At 39.8% G+C, this 27,258-nt stretch overlaps 3 protein-coding genes across 3 annotated transcripts; 2 read left to right on the forward strand and 1 right to left on the reverse strand.

Annotated features, from left to right (window-relative positions):
* The first annotated feature begins 1,033 nt into the window (after nt 1–1,033).
* LOC137191425 (RIIa domain-containing protein 1) lies at nt 1,034–4,312 on the forward strand. The gene is made up of 4 exons (XM_067601492.1): nt 1,034–1,272; nt 1,381–1,457; nt 2,425–2,471; nt 3,200–4,312. The coding sequence occupies exons 1-4, from the start codon at nt 1,189–1,191 to the stop codon at nt 3,268–3,270; spliced, it is 279 nt and encodes a 92-aa protein (XP_067457593.1). The 5' UTR covers nt 1,034–1,188; the 3' UTR covers nt 3,271–4,312.
* An 837-nt stretch (nt 4,313–5,149) lies between these two features.
* Nucleotides 5,150–18,584, forward strand: otoa (otoancorin). The gene is made up of 27 exons (XM_067601489.1): nt 5,150–5,587; nt 5,722–5,771; nt 6,743–6,764; nt 7,037–7,085; nt 7,518–7,659; nt 7,872–7,934; nt 8,033–8,220; nt 8,301–8,434; nt 9,063–9,181; nt 9,284–9,426; nt 10,583–10,691; nt 10,825–11,049; nt 11,130–11,300; nt 12,508–12,648; nt 12,862–12,911; nt 13,030–13,150; nt 13,240–13,358; nt 13,472–13,613; nt 13,786–13,979; nt 14,069–14,159; nt 14,635–14,946; nt 15,212–15,361; nt 15,442–15,584; nt 16,032–16,168; nt 16,348–16,445; nt 16,545–16,689; nt 17,990–18,584. Exons 1-27 carry the CDS (start codon nt 5,488–5,490, stop codon nt 18,070–18,072), a joined length of 3,441 nt encoding a protein of 1,146 aa, XP_067457590.1. The 5' UTR covers nt 5,150–5,487; the 3' UTR covers nt 18,073–18,584.
* Nucleotides 18,579–26,591, reverse strand: znf687a (zinc finger protein 687a). Its single transcript, XM_067601488.1, has 11 exons — nt 26,487–26,591; nt 23,999–25,999; nt 23,502–23,757; nt 23,158–23,381; nt 22,871–23,055; nt 22,596–22,772; nt 22,344–22,506; nt 22,004–22,243; nt 21,801–21,913; nt 21,330–21,432; nt 18,579–20,855 (listed from the first exon to the last, which is right to left on the reverse strand). Exons 2-11 carry the CDS (start codon nt 25,976–25,978, stop codon nt 20,244–20,246), a joined length of 4,053 nt encoding a protein of 1,350 aa, XP_067457589.1. The 5' UTR covers nt 25,979–25,999; nt 26,487–26,591; the 3' UTR covers nt 18,579–20,243.
* Nucleotides 26,592–27,258: the final 667 nt, after the last annotated feature.

Here is a 27,258-nt window from a genome sequence, read left to right on the forward strand (position 1 = left end):
TATGTATTATGTATTACTATTAGCAATAACATAATTTGCAATCTGCCTAAAAATAGCTAAAATTTGAGCATTACAATATTAAGACCCCTGAATAACTATTGGTATTGCACATTTAATGTGCTTATGGGCTTGTTTCACTTATTTAAGAACATATGTAACTGTCCCACATTAGTTAAACCATGCTGTCCCACATTTCAAACCACATTTTCTATAGTAGGACAATGAAAAATTGACTGAAATAAAAAAGAAACATGTTCTCACCATATTATGGCATATTTTGATGTATTAATATATCATAAACAGAATCTGATAACAATTGGCAACATTGCTTCATTTATGATTTATATCCTTAAAGGACAGATTCACAAAAAAGTCTGTCTTAAGACAACTGTCATGTACCCAAATGAACATTGTTTTTCTTGCCATAATCATTCCTCTTGTTTGTATTTCACCTACTAAGAGATCACTTCATAATGCACTTTCAATATAGCTAAGTGATGGGGACCAAAATCCACAGTCCTCCTTCTGTGCAACATTGTATTTAAAAGTTAATCTGAAGCTAATATGACACTTCAGCTGTCCAAATTAGTCAAATCAATTGCAGATATCTTTCAAAGTTCAAGTTATTTTAGTGCCAAAGTCCCTCTTTTTGTTATTATATCCACTGAAATGACTAACTCAGACTGCTGAAGCCTCATATAAGCTTTACATAAACTGTGAAGTTCAGATAATGACTTTGTGGACTTACTGTGGATTTTGGCCCCCATCATTTACACTGAAAGCACATTTGAAGGGGTCTTTTAACAGCCAGTATGAACAGGAGGAATGATTACAGCGAGGAAAACCTGTTTCAGTGTTCTTATGAACACCTGACTGTTGTGTTAAGACAGACTTGAAAAAAATGTGAACCTCTCCTTTAAAAGCTGAATTAAGTTTATTACAAGCAAAAAAAAAGAAATGCATGGAAGCGGTGGACGTATTATCCTGGAGTACGTCGCCACCTGGCGGACGCAGCCATTCATTGCCGGAGGTCGTTTCCATAGCAACAGTTGTTGTCAGTCGTGGTAACAGTGTCAGTAGCAGATGGCCGTTTTTGTGCTATAAATATTTACTAGTTTTATATTGTGAGGTGTACTGTAAGGTGAACAGTGTCCTCAGAAAGGTAATTAGACGAACCTTTATAGAGAAATGATGGCTGGGAAAGGCGGTTTGACGAAACTGGACGTTGGTGTTTTAAGCGCTGAGCAGCAAGAAAAACTGCGACAGTTCAAGGTAACAGTGGATTTGTGTGGGGATTTTACAACGCAGGCGTTTAACAGCTATATAGCTTATATTAGCTAAACCCACACTGCATTTTAATGCATTTTCTTTTAATTCTAGATCAAGACGAGAATCGAAAACGAGAAGTATTTGAGGTCGCATCCAGAAGTGGAGGTCCTGATAGGCGACTTTCTGAGGTTAGCTCGTCTTCCGCTGATTTGGGAAAAGAGAGAGAGAGAGAGAGAGAATAACTTTCAGCTAACCTTGCTCACGGTGTCTACTGATGAACTGTTATGTGTTAGACAAAACACACCGAGACAAGATTAAATCCAACATGCACCTTATTTGCATATAAAAACTCAAACAAATATCCGTACATTTTGTTTTTTCTCTTAGCACTACTGTAGTGTCCCTTTCACTGCTTTGATGTATCTAATTGTAGGTTTGTTAAAGGAATCGAGCAAATAAACAGTATAGGCAACTTAAAGTTAACTACAAATAGAGCGAGGGTTTATTGTATTTAGGCTACATGTGTGACGAAAGGGTTTTCAAACTGATATTACAATATATTAAATATAAATATTAACATCTCAAATACAAATAAAACAAGGCCGGAACAATTACATGCTGAAAATCTATAGACTATAATAAAACCTAATCAAATTAAGGTTTGTGTAAATAGGTTATAAAATAAACTCACGCAGACAAAATATTACAATGTAGATGTAAATTAACACTCAGTACTTTTAGATTAAAGTCAGTTCAGTTTGACTGCTGACTCTGAAGCTGTCATAGGTTTATTTATTTATTTTAAAGGATTTTTTGTTGTTGTTGTTTTGGGTTTTTTTTAAATTTTACATCAGAGTTTGTCTGCAAACCAGCCATTGTTCTTATTTACTGATAAACTTTCAAAACTTCTTCTAAGCTGCTCTGTATGTAACATTATATTTTACATTACATGGTTTATGTTGGATGGAGCAAGAATTATTCACAAACAAATTAACTCCAATAAAAGTCTGAGCTGCTTTAAGGTTAATGCATTTCAAACCTCCATGCAGCCTCTTGACCACTACTGAACTATTGAAGTGAACTTTTAGTTTGAAAACACACACACACATCAATAATCCTCATACTGTGCCTGATAATTCTCACATCCACTCACAGAGACGTGCTTCTTAAAAGGCCTGTGGACATTCGTGAATTTGCTGCAGGTGAGTTCTGCACAGACACACACAGCCAATCACTCTATTTAATATTTTATATGTCACGTGTTTGGTTATGATGTAAAAGTATTTTTCTTGGTGTAGTGGTATTGTAACTGTATTATTTGTTCTATAAGTGTGTTGATTATACTTTATATTTTATTTTACAGGATTGTGACTTTCTATATTTTCTTATTTAAAGACCAAAAACCAACAATGAATTGATCTTAATATTGTTGCTAAAACCTACAGTAGCTTCATACATACATACAGTATAGCTTCTTCTTTTGTGCTACAGACCTCCAATGTTGTCCAAAAATGATCAAAAATACATCAATGAGTCACACTGTTGCATTGTGTAACATTAAAATCATCTGTCTCAAACAAATGCACTATTAATTCCTGTTTGAATATTATTTGCTTAAAACCATAGAGTCCAGCTGGTTTATAAAAATATTGAACTTTTTCTAACAATGAAGCTACATGACCTGTTTTTAAATATTTAGTAGGAACAGCTGAGTGCCACTGACACTGTGGGGACATCTAAAAGTAAGAGAGACAGGCTAATGCATTGTTGACAGTAAGAAAAATACAGCATGAACCTATCCTTATCTTTTAAATGGACCCCAAGAAAATTAGTTGTTGCAAAAGTAATGACTAGTGATGATCCAAATGAACAATACTTTAAACACACACGCATAATTTCACCACTAACTAGTGTCAATGGTCTCCTTCAGATCACTTCACCAACCCAAACCTTCATGTGGTTATTGGCTCCAAAATGGAAGGAAACAGTGACATGGAGTGAAACAGTCGTGGTTCTGCAAGTTTCTCCTGAGTGTCTTTCTCTGTACCGATCAACATGTGTGTTGTGTGGACTCTATTTTAGTAACGAATGGATTTATGTCAGTCGAAAGATTGTTATCAGACATATGCAGGAAGTTGGCTATGAGGGAAGATGGTAATAGCCGTTCCTAATGAGTGCAATTAGAGGTTAATGAGAAGAGGATGTCCTGAGGGTATTACACACACACACACTGTTCTGTTTGTCACATCACCCACATGATTGTGAAGCGAACCAAAACCATCTTTTTGTATTCTTACTGTTACCCATTTACTGAACTTTAATGAGTGGACACACTGTAGTCTGTATTGATCTAGATACGGATTGTGTCCTCTCGACTATGTGGACCACTTGGAACACAGATTGTGAAAGATCAGAGGTTACTGAAAACCAGTCAAGATATTTATTTGACTCATTTATTTTTAGATGAAACTGCAGTTTTTCTTTGTTTTTTTCCTTTTTTTATGTACATTGTGCCATTGGAATATTGGATACACATTTGTTTGGAAAATATAAATTTATAAATCACAAAATAAGGATTAGACTTACTAATGAAACATACACTTTCAGAGTTACAGTCACACATTAGACGTAGTGAAAATTACACTTTAATTAATTAATTTATTAACTCCTGGAGAGAAGCGTGAGGTTTTTCCATTGAGCTCCTGTCATAGTTGGATTTAGCATCTAAATCTGTTTACAGTGGAATTTTTGCAGTGGCCTTGACATTCAAATGTGGTCATTTCAATATTCAAGAGCTGCTGTTTTATGTTTGCCAGCTTTCTCCATGGAGACGTTGAATAGAGCCTTTATTGTGTGGTAATCTTTTGTTTGTTTGGGGGTTTTTTTGGTTACATAATTCTATTTGGACAATGCAGTTCTGTATTAAGTTGTAGTGTATGGATTTTATTAACTCATCCATCAAATCAGCTTTAATTTGAAATTATGTAAGATACATCCTGTTGTCTACCTTCAAAAATAAATAAATGACTGCTCCTTCAACTGATACCTATTATTTATTGATTCATTGTTAACCTGTCACTCAGTATTGTGTCATTGTGTTAGATTTTCAAGTCTACATTGGTTTAATTAAAAGATCAAAAAAATTAAAATAATTCCTAACCCCTGTCTGTCTGTCTGTCTCTCTCTCTCTCTCTCTCTCTCTCTCTCTCTCTCTCTCTCTCTCTCTCTCTCTCTCTCACACAGACACACACACACACACACACACACACACACACTGTTATTTTAAAACCATGCACCTGCTTTGGCTCAGTCGAGGACAGGTAACCACCCAGCTCACATCAGACTTGAGAGAAAAGCGCAAAACACATCCTCACTTTGTCAATATCCTGTTTTTTGAATTGCATTCAGAGAGGAGACGCAGACCCTGTAAGTAATAACTTAATTGTACATAAATGTATTATTTTTAGAATAGTTATAAAAGTTATTTGTTTTATTTTCTGTATTTATGATGCGTTGATAGTTTCATATTTGTAATGATGTTGAAGCAGTTTCATTGCCGCAATATCATACAGTTTGATACATATGTGTATTTTGTATGTTTTAACTGTTTTGAATGCTTCAATCATTAGCTCCGTAAAGTCATGTTAATACATTATATAACCAGCAAATAAACAATTACACATTAAAATCGTAATCTTAGTCTGACTTTAAAAGAGAAGTCACACACTGTCTTTGGACAATAGAGGTCATTATCCTACAACGTCCCTGGTAATCATTTGATATTAAAATGAGAAGTCAATTCAGTGGAAAGCAAGCAAATCAGATGACGGCAAAATACAAACTTCCAAAGTAGAGGGAACTCTCATTATGTAAGACTCACTGAGGAATTCAGAGATGTTTGGCAGGAGAGAAAAGAGGCTGACAAAATGTTATTCCACAGTACATGATGTACCTGTTTTTCACAGCATGTTATCCTCCAAAGTCCACAGAGCCTCCCATAGGATGAGTAACGAATATGGTAACCAGGGAAGTATGAGCACAAATCCTCAGAGGAGGAAGTATGTCAGAAAACAGCAGGTGGCTCGCATGGAGACAAGTTCCATAACAACTAGAGAGCTTATAGCATCCTATGGAGGGTTACTTCTTTTCTTTCATGGAAAGAAAATGTAATGAAAGGAATATATTTCTATGGAAATTGCTTAATGTACACTTTGAATTATGTCATCATGTTCAACAGGCAGGCAGGCAGACCATTTCACCATGGCTCCAAAAGGAGGAACATTTTTCTTTCTACTCATTGTGGCCTGTGCAGCCTTTGGTAAACAGCAACACAACCACATGCATCGTCTCCTCTTACATCTTGGAAATTGCTTAAATCAGAATGATAAAGAATGAAATAGCCTTAATGGCAAGATGCCTTAATAATTATTCATTATTGCTGTATCCAACCAGATATGATGCCTGGAAAGAAACCTGACTTCAAGGACATGGCCAAAAAAATGGTATGTAATTTCATGAATATTTTTGAAAGAGATTATGTCTCATCTGGAAGCAGTATGCAAAACAACTTTTTGTTTTTGTTTTTTTATAAATACACATTTTCAGGTCCAAAAGTCACAGTTTTCTCTGTTGAAAAGATAACTGAGCTCTGTCAATTTTTCGATCACAATACTTTGTCCTCATGTCCCAGATGCTGTGAAAAGATTTTCCATTCCTGATGTAATTTTATTTCATGCAGGGGAGGGATGAGTATACACATGCACTCATTCATGGCATTCAAATTTCATTCATTAGTAGTAATTGCAATGGAATAGCATCCTGCTATTTTATGGTCACAGAGGATAAATGGTCTGGTTCTTATGCTGTAGTTATTTTTTTCCATACTATCTTCTGTGCAGTTCTTTTAGCTTGAATGTAGTATCATTGTTAAAACTTGGTTTAATAAGCTGGGTTTGTGCCAGGAAGTTATTAAAAATGCTGTAAGATCCTCAAGAAATTTTGTTTTTTATGTTTAAATCACCTTTTTATGATAAAATAAATTATCAAGTACAAGAAAAATGTCCCTTTATTTCCATTCTGTCACACAGAATAAAACTGTTTTGCATTATGACCTGCTTGTTACCGTCATCCACAGGCCTCTTGGCTCCATACCCGCCCTTTGTGCCTTAATGATTTTTGTAGAAAACATCACAGCTTGACGTCAGTAGCTTCTTCCAGCAGACCATAACTGTCCAGATTGGACATGTTACACTGTTAACTTGCGATAGTCGTACGTAGTAATCTGAAACTCATCATCTTCTCCTATCATCTAAATGGCATGTTGTTTTGTTTATATACTGTATGAGAATCCCATAAGTAAGTGTTGGTCAGGTTTTAGGGTTGTTCACATTTATTTTGAGTGTAATTGTTTCGTCTAAATGTCTTATATACTGCATAAACATTTAATGATGAAATGTGTGTTTATTTCCATCAGATGATGAAGTGCAAGAATAAGGGTGAGAGAACTCGCAACACACTTTTTAATGTTGTTAGTGTATGTGTGTGTGTGAGAGAGAGAGAGAGAGGAAAAGGGTGTCTTACATGCATTTGAACATTATGTCAACATGTAATTCACTGTACAAATACTAAACCCCGTCCTGGGTGTGTGAATGTGCCAGTGTATGTTTGCATGCATTATGAGTGTCCTCTGTAACATGAGTCATAGCAAATAATCAGACCAGTCCTGATGTATTTCAAAATCAAAATATTGAGGGTTTCTATGTTACAGGATACCCAATACCTAAGATGAGACTGCTGCATTCAATCTTCAATAACAGGTAATTTAACATGACAGTTAATTTACTGAATAGGCAAGAAAATGTTTTTTTTTTTTCCCTCCCGAATTGTGTTACAGGTTAAACTTGCCACATGCCAATTTGGCAGTAGCTATGGTCAATGCATTATAATGACACTGAGATCCATGAATTATTTTCATTTATTCTCTTAAACACTGAGATCCATTTTAAAGCCATTTACTTTAAGTTGGTATGATGTCAGCCTGTTCTTTAGGCTTGTATAAATGTTTTAGACGCTTGTGAAGAGATTTATTTGCTGGGAGATGTGAGTAGGGACTAATTATTGTGTCTGTAAAGTGCAAATTTCTCTTGATAGTTAAAGGATAAAATGAATTAATGAATGAAATACAAAATATGATATCAAAAACCATTTCTGCTCACCAGCTCTTGCTTCCACTCTCATTTCTCTTTCAGTGACCTGCCGACGGAGAACCGAAATGCTGACCAATCCAACCCCCTGCAATCTGCTTTTCTCGATGTCCTGGATTCAGTCTCTACTGTGAGAGCCGACCAAGACTCACTTGGCCGTGTCCCCTTGGATAAGCCAGATAAAATGGTACGCATGCAGTCAACCACATTTACAAGAGTCGTTCAACGAACAATGTTTGAAACATGTTTTGCATTTTGTATATTTATTATTCTGGATAGCAAGTTAGTTATTGATTAAAACCATTATGCTCATTGTCGATGGGTCATTTTATACATTATTTGTTCAAACCTGCCTTACCCCACACACACTGATTGTCTCTTTTCTCTCTCTCTTTTTAGAGAAACAAGATGTGGAATTGCACCCATCTTTCAACCATGATCAATCTGATGAGAAACTCCTCTGTCAGTACTTCCCACTAATGCCAAGAACCTAAGGAAAGAGGATATAATCCATTAATTAATGCTGCTAATCATGTTTGCCATCTTTGTCATTCCCTCAGGAGGCATCTGCATGTTACATGCGAGCATTTGTGGCTCCTCTGTCTTGGGCGACGTTGACCACCCAGGGAGAAAACAACATGGACTCAGGCGACTATGAGGCACTGCTGTTGGCTGCCAAACCTGCGCTGCTGAGTATGAAAAGAATGATCTTTCCTACCAGAGTAGAGGGCCAAAACATGAAAATGATGTGAGTGTGTTTGCACAATTATTTTCCTCACCAACTTTCATCAACTTTTTTTAATGCTGTAAAATTGCTGTTCGTTCCAGGATGAGGATGCTGCGGGGGGCGTATGATCCCATGTCCGAGCATCAAAGGACTCAAGTGTTAAAATGGGCAAAAGAGCAGATCACTGAGAACTATTTCAACTGTTCTCTGAGGCCATCATCCAACTCCAGATCAAGTAAGAAATGAGTTAAGCCCATCAAGTCAGAAACCTCTTCCTACAGTAAAAACTAGTTACACATTCTGATATATTCACCACTAACTATTTATGAGATAATCAGATCAATTCATATTCTTCATTTTAATCATAAAGAGAAAAGAAAGGAAAGATGAGAAGAAAAGATGGGAAGCATAAGGTAAAGAACTGACTAAACCGAAGAGAGCACAAGCACTTAAGAAATAAAGAGGCTGCAGAGAAAAAGGAAAAAAGGAAAAATGTCAGAGGAAAGGATTGAACAAAGCAGCTGAAATAGAGCAAACCACAAATTAAACAACAAGCAACAGAACAGGCTGGTTGTTCAATGAACGCTAAAGAGAATAGCGGAGGATTGTGTGTGCCACAGAATAACAGCACCTGTTTCGTGTGTTTTTGGTGCACATATTTGCAAGCCACAGTGACTATGTTTGCATTTGTTTTTGTCCAGATCTTTTGATAGGACTTAAATCCAGGAAATCATGCAAATCACAGACAGCTTCTTTTCTGTTGTCTATGTAAGAGGATGTTTAAAACAGATATGTAAAGGTGTAGCTTTTGAGGTATTGTGTGGGTATTAATGTGACTTGTAAGAGCCTCATTTATTCTGTAGTGTTGATGGAGCGCTGCGAACCTTCACTGAAATGGCTGAACTTGGAGGCGTTGATCATGATGGGGCCTTACCTCTCCCGTTTAGCACCACACGATGTTGACTCATCTCCTAAAGAAAAGGTTAGGGTTTGTTTAAAGTAGGTTAAAGAGCAAATGAAACTGGAAATAGCAAGATCTTAATTTGTTGCTCTCTTGGTTTGTTTCCTTCACATTCTCTTCTAGCTGTGTGAATTTTTCCACTCAGACCAGTTCAGATCCACCTTGAGTAGGGTGACCCCCATGAGCCCCAGACTGGGCGAGAAGTTTCTCCAAAAATTTCAAGAGTGCTTCAGTGGACAGAAGGAGATTGCAGAGCATATAGACAAGTGTGTATTCATGTATAAATGTGTGTATATTAGTACATTAAAACTGTGTGGATGAGTGGTTGAGAGCATTGCTGGCTAAAGATCTAGCCTTAAATACCTTTTTAAACATTCTCAACTGTCATCTGTCATTTCCTGACAAAACAGAAGAGAACAGAGGAACAGACTCTTGTGGTCTCAATGCCTGCTATTCACTATGTACCCTGAATGTCACGCCTCTGTCGTCTGCTGTTGAGTGTTGAGGTTTGGGGTTTGTAAGGAGTAAAAGTCTTAACAGATATGAGAGAGAGCTTTGTTACAGGCACTCACTCACTATAAAAGAAAGAACAAATCAACAAAAAATGTCCACAATAGCATCTCTGTCAGACTATACTTAGGCAAAGCAGTGATTTGAGCTTAACACTAATGTCAGCATGCTAACTTGCTCACATGTGACACACATATAACAATGCAAACTGATGTAAAGCAAGTATAATGCTTATTATATTCACCATCTCAGTCTAGCATGTTAGCATGCTAACATTAGCTAATTAGCTTCAAACACAAATTACAGTTGATGCTGATGGGAATGTCATTAGCTTAAATATTAATTCATAAATATTAATAATACTAATATATTTTGTATTAGTCATAACCCAAAGTATTAGACAAATTGAAATTTTGGCCTGACGATGTCACTAGATGAAAAGTCAAGGGATTGCAAAAGTATGTTCACCTTGGTGATGAATTTGTGTACCAAATTTCATGACAGTCACTCCAATAGTTGTCATGAGATTTCACTAAAGGCCACAAATGTCAACCTGCTGGTGGCAGATGATCAATCAGTAGAGCTCAGTAGGATTTATCCTCTGGGGAAAACAAATGTCTGGACATAATTTCATGGCAATCCATACAATACTTGTTGAGATATTTCAGTCTGGACTAAAGTGGTGGACCGACCAACAAATACGTTAATGACAATAATTCTCTATAAAAGACATGATGAGAGAAAATATCATGTAATTTTGAAGTCTTAGAATTCAATTTTTTTGGTTAGTAGATTAAAGCAGTACTACGGGGAGTTGCATAATACAGATGAATGTAACTGGCATAATAGAGAGCTGATTACATTTAGAGTTAGTTAGAATAATCACCACATTTTGTCTTTGAACTTCCTCAGGTTTGGCACACTGGCTTGTTATTATTACAATGCTCCAGACATGACTCCTGATCTCAGCAAGAAATTCCTCTCTCAGATTGCCGACTGCAACAGCCCCAGAATCATAAAGGTATACCTCACTTTCCCAGTCTTTCACACCCATGTCTTTTGCTGCCAGGTCTGAAGTAACAGATGGAATTAATTTCATGAATCTTAGTAATCTCTTGTTTGCTATTTGTCTTTTTACCTCCTCCTGACTCAAGGTGAAGAAGCGCCTTCTTGAGTCTGTGATATCAAATTCAAACAGCACCAACATTCTGGAAATAGTAAGCAAGCTGGGCGGTTGTGTTACCTTGTTGTCTCCCCAACAACTGTCCATGATCCCTGACACCGATCTCAAAAAAATTCTCAAGACCCTGGGACCCAACGTCCAATGGACAAAGGCCCAAGTGTGCAGTCTGATCAAGAACCAGCTGGGCAATAAGAAGGTGAGTTTACATTGCTGGTAGCTTGTCTTTCTCATGCTCTACCTCTCACTCTGTACTTATCCCATTCTGCTTTCTCTTAGTGTAAAAAGGTGTCATACAAGGAGCTGAAGGTACTTCAGTCGGTTATGGAAGGTGTGCCAAGCTGTATGCTCAAGCATGTCGAAGCCCAGGAGATTCTCAGTGATACAGAGGGTCTGAAGAACATCTCCAAGCGGATGAGAAAGGGGCAGTTGAAGGCCGTGCTGCAGCGGGTGAGTAAGGAGAGACGAGTAGAAAACAGAGGCTTACATTATTTATTAAGACAAACTATTTTCTTGATTGTGATGAAATATTAAGATAAAAGTTTGCCTGTTTGCCTGTCAGGCTAACAGGTCTGTAGACGATGCTGGAGGCCCCCGCCACCTATGCAAGGGTTTTGTTTATCGATTTTAGTTCGGCATTTAATACCATCGTGCCCCTTAAACTATAAACTATAAACTCCTCCATAAACTCCAGGTGCTGGGAATTTATCAGTCTCTATGCAACTGGATTTTAGATTTTCTGTCTGATAGAAAGCAAGTGGTTAAGGTAGGTAACATGTCCTCTAGGCCTCTGACCCTCAACACTGGGGTCACATCTGCTGTACTCATAACAGTGATTGTGTATCCCATTCTGAATCTGTGCAGATTATTGAATTTGCAAATGACAAAGCAGTGACAGGCATGACTTTCTGCACCAGCTTAAAGAGTTTGGTGTAACTGGGAAGACGATGCTGCAATTTTACAGTGCTACTGTGGAGAGTGTCCTCACCTTCTCAGTCACAGTGTGGTATGGCAACACAACCTCCCTTGAGAGGGGACAATTGGAAAGAGTGGTACGCACAGCATCTAAGATCCCTGGCTGTTATCTTCCTTCTGTCTCCTCCACATATGCCACACATATCAGATGCAAGGCGCAGAGGGTGATTATCAACCCCTCTCACCCTGCTAGCTTCCTCTTCAAACCCCTCCCTTCAGGAAGGAGACTCCAGAGTCTTAATTGTAGGACATCTCGCCTCAGGAACTGCACATATCATGAGGCTGTTCGATATTTGAAATCTGACACAAAAGCATTTGCAGTAGCAGAGAAAGCATTAGCCAACAAGCACTTTAAAAATAGGTACATAGCAGCACAAAGCAACAAGCACATTAAACAAATGTAGCAGCACAAAGCACTTTTTCCACAAGATGATACTATGCAGGACATTAATTATGAATAAATGTGATAAGTATTTTTGCGGTTCTTGTTTAATCTATTTTATCTGCTTTATGTGTGTTTTGTCTGTTTTTAAGAGCTATACTGAAGCAAATTCCTATCAGATGTATTGACATGGCAATAAAGTATGGAATTGAAAATTAAGGAGACAAAAACAAGTTGGAGCTATTTGATATACACTGTAAATATCATTTTCATCAGAGGAATTAAATGTTTCCCCCCCAGCTGCGTGAGAATGTAGATCCCTCAGAGCTGGTGCAGAAGCTGCCTGGCCCTTTGCTTCGCAGCATTTCGCTTAACAACCTGGACAAAGCAAAGATCACCTCTTTGGACCAAGTGGAGAATAAAATCTGGAGTCTGCCACAGGTAACCTCTGTTTTGCCTGAATCCATCTCTGAAATATGTGGCTATCTCTATTATCTCACCGCTTATTGTTTTAATGTTAAAGAGATGTTAAATTAATGTAGTCTGGATCACAGAATCTTCCACAAAGTAATCAATTAATTCTTACTGAAGTTAATGAGGTGCATTTACTCAAGAATTGGTGCCACACTTCCCCATTTGTTTTCCTTTCCTTAGGCGGCTTTCCTGGCAAAAAAGTTACATGATCTAAAGCAACTTCAGTATAAGTAAGATATACAGCAGTGGCCAAAATACCAGAAATTCCAGAAATGTATAAAATGTATACACACACAGTATATCCTGCCATTGCTTTATATGCTAACAGTTAAAATATTATTGGAACAGGAGGATGCGTTCAATCCTTCAGGGCCTTACCTGTAAGATGATTTACAAAGTTGCTGACAGTGATGCTTTGGACTTGGCTGAGGCCATAGACGAGGCGCCACAGTGGCTCTCCAAAGTACAAGTATGTATATACTCACACATACAGTATACATACACATAGAAATAAATGTTAACATGTGCGCTTCATTTATAACAAATATATGTTTTCAGACAGGATGTGCAGCCCGAAAGCTTTTTGCAACTTTGGAGAAAAAGAGACGTGATTATTTCAAAACCATCACAGTGGAGGAGCTGAATGACATTCCCACATCCTTGCTTCTTCACCTGCTGTAAGAAGATATACTCTGTTCTCTGTCTTACTCAACCACGTATTAAAAAGCATTCTTTAATAAAAAGTAACAGTCTCCATTTCTCCATCTCTGTCTTATTCAAACTATCCCAGGCCTTCGAAGGTGAATGATTTGCCTGACTCCGTGTGTCCAGTCTTCCTCGACAAGATGGAAGAGGCCAACCTGAGCTCATTACCTCTTCGTAGCCCTTCTCGACCCGCACTCACCAAGAGAGCTCTGCTCTGCCTGATCAATGTACGTACAAGGATACATAAAAATGACTGCCAAAGGAAAGGAAAAGCCAGCATACAGTGTATATAGTATATATGCCATTAGAGAGTCCTGTATGAAGGCATCTGCACACCAATTAATATTATACTGTGAGTCCAGTGGTTGCACACATGCAGTGTTTACTGTGCATTTGCAGGGAACAGCTCTATCTGGACTGACCATCGAGGATGTGTCCAGGCTTGGACCGCTCTTGTGTGAGCTTCAGCCTTCCCAACTGTCCCTCATGGTCCCTGATGTTCTCAACTCCACCCTGCAGGACATGGCTTCCTGTCATCACATTCCTCAGCCCCACAGGGCCGCACTACTTAAGCTGGTCAAACAGACTTTTGGGTAGGACATGCTCTCTATGGATGCTGGAGTTACTGCAGAGAAAGACAAGAAAAAACAAGTGTCTGATCACCTTTTTTCACCTTCTACAGGGATCCATCTGATTGGTCAGCTGAGACTACGGAATCACTTGGTCCTCTCCTGCTTTTGGACGACAGTGCAACACCTGCTCTGCCCAACAAGGTCTTTTCTATGTGTATTTTGTCATCTTCTCTGGACAGTGATGCAGCTCATGATGTCCTATTTGCTTTTTCACATTTATCATGTCAATTTTATTTATATAGCCAAATCACAAATTTGCCTCAAAGGGCTTTACATTTTCAAAATGACACCATCCATCCTTAGACACTGTGTTCTGGAAGAACTAACAAAAAACATAAAGGAGGGAAAGAAAGAAGCCTCAACAAAAACAACAGAGGAGGTATCCCTCTTCCAGGGCAGACAGACATGCAATAGATGTCTTGTGTAGAGAGTAGATAGAAATAACAAGTAACAAGTAAAATTACAATATGGAGAAAAAGACTGATAATATTAGGTAAACAGATTTTAAATATATGAAGAATATGGATCTGGAATACGGATATCAATAAATCATCAGTAAATCATGCCCGCGTTTTTCATGATGTCTTTTTGTTTTTTTTCCTTCTATCTCTGTTAGCCTTGGATGAAGGATGTTCTGTATTTCCTAAAGTCACCCCTGCCCCACATCTCAGAAGTTCTGAAAAAGAAATTCTTCTATCTCACCATCACCACGTCACAGAACAGCACTAACTCTGTCCATAATGCTATCCCTGACAAAACCCCCAATGTGGAGTTAATTGAAGAACTGCAAATGACCAACGTCTACTGGACAGCTAAACAGCTGAATACAATCTCAAAGGACACCTTCCTCGCTACTGTAGAAATACTTGGGTCCATTTCTGACTATGATGCAGACCAACTGGCTGTGCTGAGTGAAAAAGCAACGGAGGTACAGTAAAGGCACTGATCCTGAATGAATCATGATCATTTTCTTTCTCTTGTTTTAACATTTTTGGTTAGTTTTATTCTCCAAGTTGTCGCCAAACTCCAAATTCAAAACTCAATCAAAAGGGAAATTATGAATTTTTTAAAGTTGTAATTGCATGTATCAATGTAGAAATCCTACATTTAATGTTCATTACAACCATTTTATCAACATAGTCACCCCTGGAAGTCTTATTCATTTTAGTAAGTGTTTGTGTTTCTTTCTGCAGGCCTTTGGCCCAGTGTCACAGATGACTGAGAGTGCAGTCACACAGATAGGATGCATAGCTCAGGGCTTCTCCAATTCAGACCTGGAGAAGCTCCCCTTCTCACTGGACACTCTGGAGGAAATTGCCCACTGTAGCTGGAATGAGTCACAGGTTGAGTATAAGAACAGCTCAATATGCAGATGACTGTTATACTCATGATATTCACTAATCAAGATGAACCATCTCAATAGATACAGTCAGTGTGGAAGAGCGTTGCTAAACTTAACAACCTGAGAGCACATCGGCTGGGAGCTGCAGAGATGGTGGCACTGAACCGCTTCATCTGTGGCCTGAGCCCCAACGAGATCCAACAGCTCAACTTGGACGCCTTCAAGTTTGTGCACCATACAGACCTCTCTCGTGGTTTTATTTATGTCAACTTTCTGCTTGTTATATTCACAAATTCTTTTATTTCCAAATAAAATAGTTTATATATATAGTTAATATTAACTAGTCAGCACCACACACTACTTGTAATTTGAGATAATTGGAGCGAAAACAGCAGTATTATTATTATTAATAAATAAACAAATAATTCTGGATGCTTAAATAGTTTTAATGGCATATCAAGATACAATCAAGAGCAAGATTCCACTCAAAGTTTGTGTTTCCTGGGTCCAGACCTTTGAATCTGCCTTTGAACTCCACCAATGAATTCTTTGCAGTAGAATCAAATATTTTTACTGTCATAAGCCGCAGAATAAGATGGTGTGTATGTGTGTGTGTGTGTGTGTGTGTGTGTGTGTGTGTGTGTGTGTGTGTGTTTATGTGTGTGTCACAGGGATGCTGTGGGTTCAATGAATGGTATTCAGTGCTCCTTCAAGATTGCTCAGTACCTGAAAAGTCTTGCTGTGTCCGCCTTTGGGGAGCCCAGCACCTGGACTGAAGCACAAGTGTCCGACTTGGGCAACATCATTGGTGAGATAATTTCCCCTACTCCGTGTTCTCTTCAGGAAACCAAACCCCATTGTAGTATGTCTGAAAAAAGAACTGTTGGACCATCATCTGGTGCAAAACTAGTTTTAGTTTTTGTTTGGGTTTGTTGCTCAGCAGCAGCATCGTACAAAATACTGATGCACTGTTTCTGTGTCCCTCAGCTGGGTTGAATGCAAATGAGTTGGCTTCTTTGGATCCATCTGTCTTCCCATTTCTCAGCGAGACCTGCATCACACTCATTCCTCCAAAGAACTTTGCTGTGAGTAACTTTCTCTAACCTTCTCCTGTCCCTCTTTTCATGTGAGCTGAATCTGAGTGGCCTCTGACCTCTGTGCAACCTTCTTTTTTTTCCTGTCAGGCACTCTCCGTTGCACAACTGGCGGCTCTCGGACCTGACAACGCTGCCATGGTTACCAAAGAACAGCGAGCTGCACTAGGAGGCAAGCAACTGGCTTCCCTTGAGAGAGCTACTTTTAGCTCCCAAACAGAAGAAACTGAGTCAGGTAAGGAGACACATGTACACTGCTGTAAATTAACATATTCTGCAGTGTTTAAATACTGCGTTGTTATTATTACATAGAGTATTATATAATGTTATACTGTTAACATATTGATAGCTCTGCTTTACAACATTTGTAACCAATAATATTTTACCTAATTTTACCTACCAAAAACAGCTTCCATGGGAGCCTGGCTTCTTGATTTCAATTACATTTATATAACAATAAATATTCACAATTAAATAAGCAACAAACGAAGTTTGGTATTATTTATTTAAGTCCCTGGAAACATATTTTCTCAGCTTTCTACTATGAGTGATGTGATCCTACGTGAACAGAGTTTTCTGCTGAAGTTGGAACAGTTTTGGTTATTTCAAATGAAAATCTTCTGTGCTCTTCTCACTGGCTTTAAGTGGACAGGGCTTAGTAAGGAAAAGGTGATCACAATTGGTGATCATCAAAATGTAATGTTGAAGAAAAATACGTAAAGTAGCTATAATCAATATTTTCATAATACAATGGATGGTGTAATGTGAAATGTGTCTCCTATAGTGACAGTAATTCCCTGCAGTTTAACCTATGGAGCTTTACAGTGTCTTTCAGCACATTGTTTTGGTTTACTATTTTGGTTCACTCTTACGGCTCTCATCAGCCTCACACCCAGATACAGCAGCTGAACAGCCAGTTATTTCCCTCAGGAGCTGGTGGAGACCAAACCAGAGCTAGAAGGAGAGTGAATATGGGACTTATATTCATTAGGTCAACAGGAACCTGTCTGGAAATGAATGATAATGTTACTCCATATACGCTGGATATGTAAATAATCTGTTTGTTAACAAGTTCACCATATCCACTTAAAAGGTGATGTCAGTGTTGTGTTTATCTGCTGCCCCCAAGTGGCCAAAATGATCAGTTGCTGCAGGTTTAATTATTTCACCTTCCAGGGCCTTTAAGAGATAAACTCTCAAAAACTAACTTATCTGTTTCATCAGGACTGTGTGAGTGTGATCAGATTGACAATGGTGTTGAATGTCCACATTTTGATTCTAACACTAATGAAAAAACTACATGACTTCACCTTTTTCTGAGCCCCACCCACTTCAAACCACTAAGGAGAGCACAGAGGAAAACTGAAATTATTCATGGAATAACCAAAACTGTTTGTTTGGCAGAAAATTGTGTTCACGTAGGACCCCACTGCTAATAGTAAGAAAATTAAGGTTTTTGAGGCCTTTAAAGGCTCTCAGTAAGGAAATCTTTGGATTCAGTCTTTATATGACTCTAATGTCACTCTCTCATCCAGGAGCTCCATCGCTGAGTGTTGAGGGGATCTCGGCCTTCATGAAGCCGCTTCTCTTTCTTGTCATGGGCTTCCTGCTGCTGTGAGAACAGTCATCACATCCACCTGCTAAACCCGCAGGAGCTTCTGCTAACCAAACACATGTAGCCTCTGTTTTCTAAGAAGTTATCATTATAGAGCACTTATAATTCTTCCAAGTTTATCTTATTTTTGACAACATGCTGTGAAGACGTTTCTCATAGATTGACTGTGAGATAATTTGTGTGTGAGCATAGAAGTGTGGCTGTTGTACACAATATAATCAGATGATTACAGGTAAAATGTGCTGGGATTTATCTTCGCCTTAACATTTGTTCACTTTTATATATTCTATCGCTATATATTTCTAAGAAAGTATATTTTAATAGAACTAAAAGAAATATTTGATGTTTGTTACTCTGGTGTCTTATGCTCTCATAATTTGGATATTTGCCACAGATGGAAAATTACATATAATTAAACTCAATAAAGACGATTAATGTACTGACTTATTGAGATGTTACATTACTGTTAAAATGGATGAAAAACAAGTTATAAATAAATAAGACATCAATTCAACTGATAATGTGCCAGTTTTATTAATCTTTTTTTTAATAAACGTTTGGTTAGAAATTATCTTGTCAATGCAAAAACATAAAAATAGAACAATGTGTGTTAAAGCATTGGATAATCTCCTGAGAAAGTAAACACAAGCATACACAGGTCACAGACAACTACAGCAAATTAAAGGAATTTCTTTCTTTTTTTTTTTTTTGAAACACAGTGGACATTAGCTCAGTCTATGGATCCTGTGGTCAGAGATATTCAAGCAAGCCCAAAACAGACAGATATGAACGGCTGAAAATAGTGCTAGTTGACAAAAAAACAAAAGAAAAAAAAAATCAAAACACGACACAGCACTCAAAATCTAACAGAATACAGTAATCTGATTACATCCAGTTATGCAGAACAATCATTTTAAGATGCTGTAGCAGTGCCAAAGACTAAAGAAATACTCAAACACATGATTCTCGTAAGGAATAAACATTATCACATACATGCTGATCTTTTGTTTACAGTGATCTCATAAAACAGGATTTAGACAAACATATGCCCCAATACCAAAACCCCCAAATACATCATTTTACTTCCTCACAGAGAAGGAATAAATCAGTTAATCTGATGTAAATACAGTACATTACATTTTTAAAAAAGGCATTAAACCTTCATTTCAATGGTTTTGAAAATTTTACCAGAATAACTTGAAATTGTGTACACTTCAGATCATTGCTGACCATTTTCCACTGCATACTTTATTTTTTCAGGTTGACTTCTTTCTTCCAGAAAGCTACTGGTCAAAGTTTATTTCAGTAACGTATGAAAAGAAACTTGAAGACATATCAAAAACAGTCACTGGTCGCTGTAATTGGGCAGCGAAAAGATCCCTCTCTAACATGATTTTAATGTAAGTGAAGGGGGACAAAATCCACAGTCCTCTATCTTACACACAATAGCTTCCATTAGTTCAGAAGTTCAGCTGAAGTCTGTAAATAAATGTTCATATACACACACTAAAATGTATATTTGCCAATGGCTGCCTTTAAAGATATAAATCAATCTAAAATGTTATCATATATTTTGGATAATGGCTGGCAATAAGTTAGAAGTATACACACTTGATAGCCACTGAGCTAACGTACTCTAAACCCCTGCAATGATTCTCTAAAAATGTTTAAAAAAGGACTTTACAAAAAAAAAAACACCTGGGTTGGCATTCAAGAGTCTCAGTAGGATGAAATATTGAAAACAAAACAGTCACATTCCGTCGCTGTCTATCAACATTCATTGAAATAACCATCTTAATCACAGTAGCATTTTGTACTAACATTCACAGTTCCCTACTGGCACATTAATATGTGAATGTGGTCACAGCAGTGAACTAGTCAGACTAACTGTCCACTGACAGGGGAAGAAGCTCTAATCTCATTAGTATCATTACTGAACACAGAAATGCAGCGTTAGATCCTGAGTGTCAAACGTAGAAGGTTAAGGCTCGTCTCGACCAGTGAGAATCAGATTTGATTGTTTTACAATCTATTCACATACAAACTCTATTCTAGCAATCTTTGGTTAAATTAGTGCATCGGTGTGCTGACCCACACTTAAAGGAGAAGTCAGGGATAAATAAGGCACTTTTTCATCATCTACTGACACTACCCTTCCTCTCACATCTGGCACCTTAGGTAGTTTTTCCTGCGTTCCTTGCATTGATAAAAGCCATACCGTGAGTTCTGAAGTGTGTATTCAGATCTGCTGCCTTTTCAAATTGTTTGCCACACACCTTACAGGCCAATGTGCCATCCTCTTCCTTCCCCTGAGCCATGGAGAGCTGAGAGGAAGGCGACGCTGGTGCGAAACCGTCCAGAGAATCATGGTTCCTGCTGTTAACAGGGGAGGCTGCCGAGCGCGCGCCGAGGGCTTGCTGGTTGTCAGTGTCTCTCACTTTGTGGATGATGAAGCGATGGCGTGACAGGGAGGAGATGGACGTGAAGCAGGCGCCACACTGCAGACACTGCTGATCGCTGGCCTCCGGCCCCGCTCGCCGATGCTGAACGATGTGCTCCAGGAATGCTGCCTGACCCTCTGTGGTGAAGCCGCAGGGTGCACAGCGGAACCCCGACTCAGGGAGAGAGTATGGGGCAGGTGCAGAGGAGGAGCGCAACTTCTTCACTGGACTCACTCCATCTGTGGATTCTTCATCCTGCTCCGTCTTCATGGGTCCTCTCCGTCTGCGGCGAGTCCCTAAACTGTTGTCCTGTTCTGAGGAGCTCTCTGCCTCATTTCTGCCTCCCTGAGACCAAAGCAATTCAAGACAATTGTTGTTACCATATTGGCCCGAATATAAGATGACATTTTAACCTGGAAAATACTGTATGTTTGAAAAAGTGGGAGTTGTCTTATATTTTCAAGGACTAGACATTTATGTGTTCACAATATCAGATATTATTTTTGAATGAAGAGAGTATCAGTGTAACACCAGCTCATACAGAGTGTTTCATCATGGGTTGTTTGTAGTCTTAATGTCGTTAGGCTAGCAAGTGTATTCGAGTCAGTTTATAGTGAGTCTGTTATCAGCCCTCAAAGTGTTTTGTTAGCCCAGTTGAGTGTGTTGTGTCTTCAAAAAAGTATTTTCCCAAAAACAGGTGTTGGAAAAGTATGTAGGGGGGGTGGTTGTCTTATAGTTGGGCCAATACAGTAATATCATCTTAGTAAAAAAGTTTTTCCTTTTTGACTTCTAGTGAGAAATACAAAGCGAGTGGCTCACCATCAATGTGTCCTGACCCACAGTGTCCTTACTGTGTCTGAGCTGAATGTGCCTCTCCAGCAGTGCTCTGCTGCTGAATGTTTTCTTACTCTCAGTACAGAACCTACACACACACACACACACACACACAGGAGGTAAAGGAGTTATCTATTTTGATATTTAAAACAGTTTTGCACCTTTAAATGAGACAAATGCAGTAAAGTGTGGTGATAATCTGTTATCCTTTACTGATGTGTTTAAATTAGATTTTTATCAATACATTTAACGCACCAGTCTAATCTACTGATTGCAAGGATTACTTTTACCATGCAGCATTTATGTACATCAATCACTTTCAGGAGTTATACTTCAGTAAGTTTCACAGTTTGTTGTATATTTTCTGAAAGCAAATCTTGTAAGACTTTGAGGGTTTACAGCTACAAACCTTTAGATTTAGGTTTCGTACAGTCAGACAGTATGTGGGATACTTACTGGCAGCGGAAGGAACGATTCATGACTTTGTGTTTGTCTCTGATGTGGCGTCTCATACTGGAGGTTGTGGTGAAGGAGCTCTCACATTTGTTGCAAGGAAATTTCTTCAGAATCTACACAAACACACACATGTATGTGACTGTATCTGATAACAAACTGAATTTAGTGAAATCATAGATCTTAACAGGGTAAAACTTCCAGACCTTGTTATGCTGTTTGGCCATATGGGCAATGAATTCCTCTCGGTCTGTGTAGCGAGCATGGCAAGGCACACACTTCCACCCTGAGGGGGTCTTTATCCTCTCTGTCTTCACTTTTTCCTCTTTATCTTGATCCATCAAGTCTTCCCCATCTGAGCTCTCCAACTTCACTGAAGGCCGTGAGCGAGAGGAAGTAGCTGGGGATGAAGGCAACTCTTGTTTGAATGTGAGAGTCTTGTGGGTCTGAGAAACAGAACAGGGGGGAAAAGGAGTGAAATTAAAAGGCTGAGATTGTTTCTTGTCTCACTGGGCTATATTAGATCATATATATGTATAGATATACCTTGAAATGGTCCATTAGAGAATTCCTCTGAGAGAACAGCTTGGTGCACTCAGGGCATTTAAACACGTGCACCTTTTGATTGGTTAAATGAGTGTCAAAGTGGACGTACAGCAGGGACTTGTGTGTAAAAACTGTGTCACACATGACACATTTATAGATCAAGCTGTAAGAAAAAAAACAACTATTATTGTAAAAGAGACATTTCTTTTCATGTCAGCTTCAAATCTGTGAGTGTTTGTGTGGACGCAGTACATGGCCTGTCCTTCAGTCAGCGTTGGATGTTGGGCAGTGATGTGGTTCTGTATGCTGGGGGCAGATTTGAAAGCCATGGGACAGCTGGGGCACTTGTGGAACATGTCACAATGAGCCTGTTGGATGTGAGACTTCACCGAGTTCAGCCCTCCAAACACCACCAGGCAGCTGGAACATCTGCAGGGAGAGAAGGAATTATGTGAAAATGTAAATTGAGTTTCACAACAGTATACTTTTTATGTTTAAGTGAACAACCACATGGAGAGATATCGCACCTGTACCCGATGCGGCGTGCAGAGTGCAAACAGATTTCATCCAGATGTGTTTGAAAGAGCGTCTGCTTGGCCGTACCACCACACTCTGGGCAGACGTGCGGTTGGCAGCCTTGGTGGATGCGTTGGTGAGCTGCTGCACTGCAGCTATTGGGCAGGAGCATTGGAGGAGAACATTCTGTGCATGACTGGAGAACAACAGAAGAAGAATAAAGTCAGAGTTCATGTTTTATTTCATAAGAAAATAAATGTTTTTTTCCCCCCTTCACACCTACACACACTGGACTCACAGTGGTGTGTGCTGCTTTGATTTCTTGGAAATGCTGGGCCACCTCTTCTTTACTGCTGAACTGAGCCTGACACTCAGGACATTTATTACCGATGTACTGCAGTGCATCTGCTTTCTTGTTAGTTATTGCTTGATGTGGCTGGGGTACTGCGTTTGGGGTGGCCTGGCCTAAAAAGGATGATGATGATGCTGAAGAAGGTGACAGGAGAGATGGAGAAAGCACACCTGAGGAAAAGGAGAAACAAAAGAGAGAGTTGCATCAAGGAGGAATATACCATCACACAAGACTCACATCCAAATAAATAAACAAACAAAGGTCCTGAGACAGAAACAACTTCCACTAACCATTTGGTGTTGGTTCCTGCTGGACAATCATCTGCTCCACAGGTACAGGTTTCATGACCAGGTGTGAACACTGCATGATCAGGCCTCTCTCCTTGTGCTCTCTGGCGTGTAAAAGCAGGCTGCACTTGTTGAAGAAGACCAGGCGCTTGGCACAGTGATTACAAGTCACCTCAATCCTCAACGAGCGCCGGTCGTAGTGCCGTGACAAACTCTGCTCCAGGGCAAAGGCATCGCCGCACTCCAAACAGCGGTAACCCTGCAGAGGACCAAACATTCATCTTCTCAGATATGTATGCATGAAACTGAAAAACTATACTGAGAGATCATGATGGGCCTGCCTGGTGGGAGCATTATCCTGTAAGTCAGAGTGAATGACTTTCTGTTCATAAGTGGTAGTGAACCCTCTTTTAATGCAATATCACAGGTTATTTATACTTGTACGTCACCTCCTGTTCCTTCATAATATTTATGTTTACATAAATGAAAACCTTTCTCACCTGTGCAGGTAGAGGAAGGCCCCACTCTGCAGGAGGAGGAGAGCTCAGATCTGGTTTATAACTGGGCAGCAGGTTCTTGTTGTTGAGGATTTTGTTGAAGGCCTCTACCAGGTTGGTCTGACTCTTGGATATGATCGCCCCGGTGCTGTTGACTATGGAGGCTGGTCTGCTGCTACTTTGAGGAGGAAGTAGAGCTGCAGGTGCAGGCAGTGTCACCCCACTGTTGAAAGTTTTCTGACCCAGGCTCCGCAGGTTGATCCCGCCTGGGCTGACCCTGGCTGACGAGATGGAGGGCAGGGCTGCGGTTTTGGTGATGCTGACAGCTGTGGGGGAAACTTTAGGCTTGATGGTCATTGCGGGTTTGTCTCTGACTGTACTGGCACCATCTAGTGTTGCAGCATCCTGATTAACTGCAACTGCAAGAGACTGCTGTGATACCTCCTTCCTGGATCTTGTGTTATGACCCTCTGGTGAAGGTTTTGAGCCCCGAGCTCTTACGCTTCTTTTAGGTGCCGCACTAGTCACAGTCCTTGTGAAGTTCCCTGAAGGCATTTTGATTTTAACTTTGAGTGGGCGCAATGCAGATGAACCTGTCTGCGCAGCGCTAGCAGACACAGGATCCTCAGACGATGTGCCATTACCACATTTCTCCTCGTTTTCCACATCTCCAGCCGTCTTTTCACTCTGCTCCTCAGTGTCACCTGGCCTGTCCTCTTGGCTGGGCTCACTTTCCATGACCTCGTCTTGGGGATCGAAGGCCGTGTGGTTCACTGCTTGACCTGGTGTTGGGACCGAATCAGGGCTGCTGCTGCTGCTGCTGCTTCTCTTGGTGAATACAAGACCCGTCTCACTGGGCGGTGGGCTCTCAGGCGAGTCCCTCTCATCAATCACATGCTCTGGGTATTTCTCCTCTTGGACTGATGCAGAGCCCGGATTGACAGAGGGGAGGCTGTCCTGGGGGCTGTGTGGCTGAGGAGCTGTGGAGGAATGGGTGGGGGTGGAAGGTCGCCCCCCCTGCGCAAGTTGGACTTTAGATTTTACCAATGCCAGAGAGGAGGAGAGGGGAGGAGGAAGAGAAATGTGGCAAGAAGTGGTTTCAGTGGACCCACGCAGCTCAGACTGAGGTTTTGCTCTGTGTTTAAATTTTGGAGGAGAGGGCATAACAAACTCTGGGCTTTCCTGGATCACCAGCGGACTTCCTAAGTCTGGTTCTGAGTCATCTTCATCCGAGTGTGTGACACGCTTCATTCCAGCCTTAATAGTCCCGTTTTGTTGTAAAGGGGAGGGTGGCGAACTGTCAAGGAGAGAGGTTTCCTCTGTCTGGGGGGAGCGAGGAGGAAGGTGAGGGCTAGAAGAATGCAGGGAGGGAGGAGGTGGGGATTTAGGACCGGTGCCAATTGAAGACTCGGGGTAGAGATGGGGCTTCAAACTGTTCATGACATCAGTTGTGTGCTGGGCTAATCCAACTCCTTTATCACATCCTCCCTCGTTATCGTTCAGTGACGGTGAATGCCGAGGCCACAGCTCTGTGTCGACCTGTCCCTGATTGCTGGTGGTAGATCCCTCAAAGCCATTGGCAATCTGGGGTTCTGTGGCTCCATCAGCGGGGGGTTTAGTACCCAGCTGTGAGGTGACATCACTCAACTTGACCTGAATCTGAGAGTCAGAGCTACTGTTTGAATGATTGTCTGTTTTGGCATCGTCCCTGACAGACTTCTCCTCCTCCTCCTCCTCCTCCTCCTCTTCACAAGACTCAGACCGTACTCTGTTCTTCACAATAACACTGACCACAGGTGGCTCACTGTGGCAGGAGAGCAGGGAAAAGCATGGAGGGGACCCCTTCTCTCTTTCCTCTGCATTAGTCCCCACTTCATCTCTGTCCTCCTCTGGACTTGACTGGATGGCCTCTTTAGCATCAATGTCAGGAATGTCGAAAGCTGCCAGCAAATCATCAAAGTCTGGGGTCTTCATGTCCCCCATGGCCAGCACAAGGCTCAAAACCTACCAAGGCAACACATGAGTCAGAGTAATTCACAAAGCATCATTCATTTAATCACGACACACTTTGCTTTGGTACTAAACTTTTATGTCTAACAAACCGAAAATGTGACAGCTGGTAGCACAAGAGGCTCGGCTGTGTGCTCAAAGCAAACAAAAAAATACGTGTTGTGTTGTTATCTTGCTCCAGACTTTACTGAGGAAAAACACAAAGCTCTAAATAAACACACACACACACGCAAGTTAGATAAAGTTGCTGTTTAGCAAGTCAAACGTAGCTGTCATGTTACAAGTGGCTAACAGCTATTTAGCATGTAACGGCTAGCTGGCCTTGCTAACGTCAACCGTCCAACTTTCTGCAAGAAGTCAAAAGCTGTTTTATAAGTTTAACACTCAGCTAATGTGGTCTCGATATATTGTGTTGGATGTGCATTGTGTTTTCTGCTGTTGAGGCTGACATTAGCTCACGCTTGTATCCAGTTTTAGTTACCTGCTGTTAGTTAGCGAAGTTGGTTCCTGACTTTCCCCTCGGACGCAGAAGTTCTCCGTCACCAAATTATGCGACAGTGATTTTCCTCCCAAAATGTTTCAGTTTATACAAACAAAATCATTGCTTATAGTACAAACTACGCTTCCTGCAGTGACCGTATATTGCTACCAAACTTTCCCAACTTTTCTTAAATGTGAAAATACAAAGTAGAACCTACAGAAGTGGTAGAAATTCAGTTTATTTATAAGCTCTTACATATAATTTTGACATAACGGTACTTGAGTATTTCCGTTTTGATGCTCTTTTATCTGACTGCTACAATTACTAGTTACTTTTAAGATTAAGATTTTGCATTAAAATACATCATATGACATAATAAGCTTATAAAATGCAATGCATTGTTGAGAGTTTAACCACTGGTTCCCAGCCTCTTAAGCTTATAACCCCCTTAATTGTCATATTTCAGTTGTCTGAGTTGTTAGCAGTTCCACAAAAGAGATTTCTTCTCTTAACTTCCAGATGATTTCATTTAAATAAGAATTTTACACCAAAAGCAGTGTAAGCATGCAACATCTCAAACTTTTTCTTCTTTTGCGTTAATCATCTCAAGACCACTTTGATTTATTTTGTGACCTTTTGGATGGGGCCTGGCCCTTAGGTTGACTCAACTATTAAACCACCTCAGCCAACTACAACAATAAAATTATACTCATGCATTGATAATGATCAACATTAACTTAACTTAATCATAATCTAAAAATGTAATTTATAA

Source organism: Thunnus thynnus, chromosome 10 (assembly GCF_963924715.1).
Source record: "Thunnus thynnus chromosome 10, fThuThy2.1, whole genome shotgun sequence".
Lineage (NCBI taxonomy): Eukaryota > Metazoa > Chordata > Actinopteri > Scombriformes > Scombridae > Thunnus > Thunnus thynnus.

Bases quoted from the DNA above. Each gene is read 5' to 3' on its own strand.
- otoa (XM_067601489.1), top strand. From the start codon at position 5,488: ATGTCATCATGTTCAACAGGCAGGCAGGCAGACCATTTCACCATGGCT. The intron at 8,435-9,062 runs GTAAGAAATGAG...TTTATTCTGTAG, and splicing joins ATCATCCAACTCCAGATCAA to TGTTGATGGAGCGCTGCGAA. The intron at 13,359-13,471 runs GTAAGAAGATAT...AAACTATCCCAG, and splicing joins TCCTTGCTTCTTCACCTGCT to GCCTTCGAAGGTGAATGATT.
- znf687a (XM_067601488.1), bottom strand. From the start codon at position 25,978: ATGGGGGACATGAAGACCCCAGACTTTGATGATTTGCTGGCAGCTTTC. The intron at 22,507-22,595 runs GTACTGCGTCCA...TTTTTCTTACAG, and splicing joins CTGACTGAAGGACAGGCCAT to CTTGATCTATAAATGTGTCA. The intron at 20,856-21,329 runs GTGAGCCACTCG...CTTTGGTCTCAG, and splicing joins TGGGTCAGGACACATTGATG to GGAGGCAGAAATGAGGCAGA.
- LOC137191425 (XM_067601492.1), top strand. From the start codon at position 1,189: ATGATGGCTGGGAAAGGCGGTTTGACGAAACTGGACGTTGGTGTTTTA. The intron at 1,273-1,380 runs GTAACAGTGGAT...TTTTAATTCTAG, and splicing joins AAAAACTGCGACAGTTCAAG to ATCAAGACGAGAATCGAAAA. The intron at 2,472-3,199 runs GTGAGTTCTGCA...GGTCTCCTTCAG, and splicing joins CATTCGTGAATTTGCTGCAG to ATCACTTCACCAACCCAAAC.